Here is a 6000-nt window from a genome sequence, read left to right on the forward strand (position 1 = left end):
GTATGGTTTATTTTAGAAATGCTTTTGTGCTATCATACAACTGTGGGGGGAGGGGCACTCATATTTTACAATTAAAACCTAAGAAGCAAATTTCCACCTTCCATTTTAGAGGAGGAAAACATTCACCTTAAGGTTCCCTGCTGGATCATGAACTTGCTCAAGGGGTCTGTTAATATAGTTTGGGATGGTGGGAAATAAACATATAATCATTTATAATTACTCCTTGGGCGCGTTTTCTTTTTCTATGAACATATCTGTATTCAACTTATCATTCAGTTAATTCACAGTCTATTCCCTAAATCCCTCAGGGCCAAATTGAAAGGTCCAAAAACCTCCTACCTTGACTAAACAGCTCCAGGGACCAACAGCTTAGTTAGCAGTGAAAAGCAGAAGGTAGGCCCTTGAGCAAGAATTTGAAAGTCTGAGGATGGGACTGTGTATCAGCCCCCAAAATTCTATGACAAATGCTGCATGTATGTCTTTTGTTTTTTTTTTTTTCTTTCAAAGTTTGTCCAAGGTCTTCCTCAGCTCCCCAGAGGATTCCAAGAGAAATCCCCCAAGAAACAGCATCAGTAAGGGTCTCCTAGTCGCTGTAGAGCTTTCAAGTGTATCTGTAATTGAAGATGGAACATTGTATGTCAAGGGGGAAAATTCAGACGGCCTGCATCCTCGGGCTACCCACCCCTGCCACTAATCAGGTTTTTAACCTTAAGCACGTCCCTAAAACAGTCTATCCCTCCGTTTCCACATCTGTAAAATGAGGATCCCGGAAGCTGAATGATCACTTAGCTTCAGGCCCCTTAAAAATCCCAAGACTGTGAGGTATGGCTTCAGCAAACACAGGAAAAGATATCAAAAAGGCCTGCACAAAATCCTGCCTGTTCCCAGAAGAGCTGCTTAAAATATTCACCGTTGCTTTCCTTGGAGGGGTCAAAGATAGAAGCCACCTCTCATTTCCTTCTCTTTCTTCTATTTCAGAAAGCAAATTTGAAGCTTCACAATAATGCCCCTTGAAGGGATTTGAGCTATGGAGTTCATGCAAAAAAAAATATATAGTTCTGTAAGGGTGCATAAGAAGTTCAAAGGAGTAAAACAGAATTTCTCTACAGCCTCATTCCAAATCATGTAATCACTGCAGCAAACTTATTTTAGCCAGTATTACCTGCATCTGTCAATATATGTAACTGATGAAAATTAATTATGGGTGTCATGAAAATGGATGTTTCCATATAATCCTGGAAGTCTGGCTCAAAACTATTGCTGTTACAAGAGAAAAGTATTTCCCCTCATTCCATGCAGCTCTTTTATACTTTCAGTAATAAATGCCTGATTTTCACAAAAGTACAGGTGAAATGGAAGTCCTCAAACCACTCAGCACGACATCTTCCTCATCACATAGGGCTAATTTCACGAAGGGCAACTGTCTTTTTCCAGTTGGTCCACTTGTGCATATTCTGTAGCACCCCACCTAGGCCGTGGTACCATAAATTGTCAGACCTCCTAAGTCCAAAGCAAACTCATATGTGGGCTGCTGGTGGCAGCAAATTAAAGTGAAGACTAGAAGAGAAGTGGACGAAAACTGATCGTGTTTTTACAAGACAATACCAAATGGACGCGTACAGCGCCCTGAAGGACTTGAAACCCAGTCCCCAAAAGGGTAAGCTAATGTCCAAGGTAACAAATTAAGTCACACGATGAGTCAGACATAGAGGTCAGACCTACATGACTTGTACAGACCTAACTTCAATATCACTTCCTTCTCGAAGACGCTGAAGAGAGGGACTGGTGCAGGACTGGAGTTGTGCATCTCATGGACTCAAGACTCACTCACAGAACACGACAAACAGGGTGGAAAGGAGCTGCTGTTGGTTCTGAGCACAGGACGCAGTTGCTCGCTACGCGTGAGCATCGTCCCGTATTTCCAGGCTCAGCCTTCATCTTCACACGCTTCAAAGTCAGCAGTACAAGGCCATCATGTTTGCAAGCACCGTCTCTCAAGGATCACGGGTTCTGATAACCCAATGAGAGGAACAGGCTACGACTCCAGGTAGACCAGGCTAATGAACGCAAACGTTCTACAGCACCATCCCATCCCATGGAACAAGGGTGGAGTCAGAAAGCATGCAAAAGGGGAACATGAAAAACATCCAGGAGTGACACTGCTGAAGAAATCCCTGCTCGGGAGAAAGACCAAACTTGCTTTCCTAACTGAATGCCACTTTTCAGATAAGACCCAATCCTGAGGGCCTGACCCCTTGTGGTCTTTAAACTCAAGACAAGAGCGTGGGTGTCAGATTTCCTGGCCCAATCCCAAAGAGGTCAAAAATTAGTTAGATTTAATTGGTAAAATTAGAGGTTCTACGAAACCAGCCCCTCCTTCCTTCATTGCCGAGCTCTAGAAAAAGATTCAGCAGGGAATGTGGAGATTAAATATTTATTTGGGGAATAAGAGGGTAAAAAAAAAAAATGATTGTTTTATGGGATCGAGGGTGTTTCCCAAATGTATCATTCAGATTTCCTAAGCTAAGAACTCAGCTCCAGCTCCTTTAGAAGAATGAGGACCACCGTGATTCTTCTACAAAATTCGATGAGGCTGCTTTAGAAGACACCAAAAGGTTAGACTTCATCTTCTCAAGTTACTCCAGCATAAGCCAGACAAAGGAATTCCTGAAAGGCTATAAGCATTTTTTTTCTTACAAGCACCCACAGGAATAGGTCAATGTAAATGATGTGTAAACAAAGCAGTTTATTACTAACCATAGTTTGTTTCCCTTGTGAGAAAATTTTAATCCATTGCAACTGCACCCAACATTCACATATAACTGCCCCGGAAAAAGAGTAAAATATGGATTCATAATTGACCCTCGCCTCGGGTTTTCTTATGCTTGGAAGGCAAGAGGTGTTGGGGGTTGGGGAATCCGAGTATTTGATACTTTCTCCTTCAGTGTCTATGATCCAGTATAGGAGGACTTTAATTTCCCTTCTAATCACTCCTACAGAGGCCTGAGTGTCTGAGGAAATCCACAGACAACAATCAAACCTTTCATTTTCAGGGTTGCCTTCCCACTACAGCCCTTCCTGTGCCAATCAGGTTTGCGAAGCATTTCCCCTATTCTGCATTTCATGAATCAATTGCAAAATCTGCCAACCTCTGCCAGTTCCTCTTGTACTCAGCTGAGAGGTTCCCCCTTCCTTCCCTGGGTAGCACAAGGCTGCTCTGGTTTTTAACTGGCGTAACGTGGAAATGCACTGTAGGAGCTCACTAACTCTTTCACAGCCTGATGTAAGTGAGAGTCTGGGGCTTCCACCCCATCTACTCAGAAACTGACCCGCCAAGCTCAGGTTAAAGCAGATCTGTAGAAGCTAGCTTTGACCCCAAATCCCGTGTGTCAGTTACTGTCACTGGAAGGAAAAGGAAGAGAAAGAAAGGCTACAAAGTATCCGACTCAGTTACTTAGCAACTGGACAAAACTAGCCTCACTACACAGGGTAAGGAGGCATCCCATGCCCATTCAAGGAGTAACAGTCTCCGATTGACATGCAAATAAAGACAAAAGGGAAAGGGAAATCTAAATTAGCAACTGGAGTTTACAGCAAGTGGGGCTGAGGCCCAGATTTTAAAAACAGCTTCTCCCTAGGAAGGAGATGGGATACAAACATACAAACATATATATATAAATGAATGAATGAATGAATGAACGAACGAACGAACGATCCATAGCCCTGGATCAGCTTAAGGTCTCCCTTCGCAAACGTCAATGCAATGGAGGGCAGGAGAAGACAGGCACTGAAAGTTTAGTAGCTTAAATTAAAATTAAAACACTTCCACCGCTAACGTAAATTTAAGGCTTACGGAAATCTGACAATTGGAGGCTGGGAAATTCCCGGGAAAGCAGTACCCCTGCTCGTGAGAAAAGCAAATAAAGCATCAATCTTGGGGGGAAGGTCTCCAGACTGTGGGTGGATTGAGAGCCTCTTCGGGGTCCCTAGACCTCCTCACAGACACCCTCCTGCACCCACTGGTGAAGCATGGTTTCCGAACTTGGCTAAAACCCACACCTTTCACAGAAGACACATGGCCCTGAAGGGTTTCCAAACAAGAGGGAGAGACACTGTCACCTACTTGGCCCAGGAAAGTGCTCCGGGCTTCTCCGTCCGCCCGAGGAGCTCAAACTCCCGGTCCCCAGCTCCTAGCCACACGCCTGAACCAGGCTGCTCAGTCCCAGGCTCCAAACCAGAGGGGGGAGGCCAGAGGGCCCCTTGCCCCACCCCATCCCCCAACCTCACACCTGGCTGAGGTGGGCAGGGCCCAGGGCTGACCGGCAGAGGCCTGACAGCCGAGCCACTTACTTCTCGTACTCGGTGTTGTCTCGGTCACAGCGAGAATCCTTGTGCTTTTGCCAGTCTTTGCCATGCTTGCAGGTGGTGAGGAGCACCACGTCCTCTCCGTTATGGACGTGATATAAGGCATTCCTGGTGTCTGACCCTATCCCTGTCAGGTACCTCTTCCCCTTGAATACCAGCATATACTTCCTGAGAGGAGGGATGGTGTTAAACTTCAAAAACCCCCTCTCCCCTCCTGTCCTGGGATGATCCTTAGAAAAGAGGGGAATGGAAACATCAAAGTTGGGTCGGAAGTTTTCAGTACTGATGCTGGCTTTGGCCAGCATCGCCTGGCCAATGTCAAACCCCACGTCCTCGGTGTAGTCAGGCCAAGTGCCGGAATATAAATTAAAAATTAAATGATTCCTACCATTGTTCCACAAGTGGAGACTCTGCACTTTGGATCTCAAATTGTGCACATACTGGGGTGACAACTGGTCTCTGTCTAAAGTATCCAGACTCAGGACAAAGAGGCACGCCTGGCTGGGGTCCGAGGTGTAGAACCTGGAGCCCTCGATGGCCGCTAGAATGTTTTGGTAACTTTCGGCGATTTTCTCCCCTTTCTGCTGCGGGTACACGTAGACTTTGAAGCCGTTTTTCTTGCAAAGGGTGAAATCGAAGCAGGACTCCATGCGGCACTTCTTGCCTTTGTAGATGCTCGAGTTGGCGTCTCGCTTCTGCCGGGGGGATATGTGCACGCTGGAATCCTCGTTTTCCAATTGATCCCAAGGAACGAAGGGGCGCAGAGCGTCCGGGAAGCGGGGCCAGAAATGATCCGGACTCGGGTGGTGCAAGCCATTCCGACCGCTGTGCTCTTCTCTCCGGCTGTGGCTCCTTGATGCCCTAAACTGCAAGCCTCCGAAATAAAACAAAAGGGCGAGACAAGAGCCAGCTGAGAGCAGGATGAAATAGCGTTTTTTGGCCTGCATGTGTCCTGCCTGGGTCAAGAGGGTTGTAAATAAACACGAGGATCACCCAAGTTTCCCAATCAACACTTTCAGCTCCAGTCCGCCATCTTCCCGCCTGTAAAGACTTCAAACTCTCCGCTCCCACCTTCTCTGGATGCCTTTCCCCAAGCCGTGGACTGATCCAGCGCATGTGGGCGATTTCTTTAACTTTCTCCCCTTCGGTCTTTCATCTTTGGCTTGCACAATGGACGGGAGAAAGCGGGGCTGAATATTTCTCACCCAGGGCGGGCGAGCAGCGGACTGTAATTTTCTTGCATGCAACAAGACGGAGGAAAAGAAAGAGAGGGGAGAAAAAAAAGCTCCCGATGCCCAATCAATGGCAAGGCGAAGTGATTTCCTTGCCTCTCGGATTCCTCTCGGCAGCGTGGAAAACGAGCCCCGGGAAAGCAACTTCAACTCATCCACACTCCCGTGCAGAGCACTCCGGTTCCAACAAGTCAGCCGATCCCCGGGTTCAGCCGGCTAGTGCATCTTGCAGCTGGGGCGCCGTAACCTCACAAATCCCTGCATCTCTCTTTATTCCCTTCTGCAGCGGCTCCAAGACTCCGGCGGTGTTTACTCCTGCGCTCGCGGGGCCGGCCCCCGGGACGCGCGGCGGCCCGGCTGGAGGCGGGCGGCGGCGCTGGGTGACGGCGGCGGCGCGTCCTCC

The 6000-nt window shown here is 47.5% G+C and overlaps 1 protein-coding gene across 1 annotated transcript in view; it reads right to left on the bottom strand.

Annotated features, from left to right (window-relative positions):
- The window catches only part of EXT1 (exostosin glycosyltransferase 1), a 282652-nt gene extending 276658 nt beyond the window's left edge, over nucleotides 1-5994 (bottom strand). The window contains exon 1 of the mRNA XM_002922668.4: nucleotides 4351-5994. Coding sequence (XP_002922714.1) covers nucleotides 4351-5312 — 962 coding nt within the window. The 5' untranslated portion in view covers nucleotides 5313-5994. The remainder of the gene's footprint in view (nucleotides 1-4350) is intronic.
- Nucleotides 5995-6000: the final 6 nt, after the last annotated feature.

Source organism: Ailuropoda melanoleuca, chromosome 9, assembly GCF_002007445.2.
Source record: "Ailuropoda melanoleuca isolate Jingjing chromosome 9, ASM200744v2, whole genome shotgun sequence".
Lineage (NCBI taxonomy): Eukaryota > Metazoa > Chordata > Mammalia > Carnivora > Ursidae > Ailuropoda > Ailuropoda melanoleuca.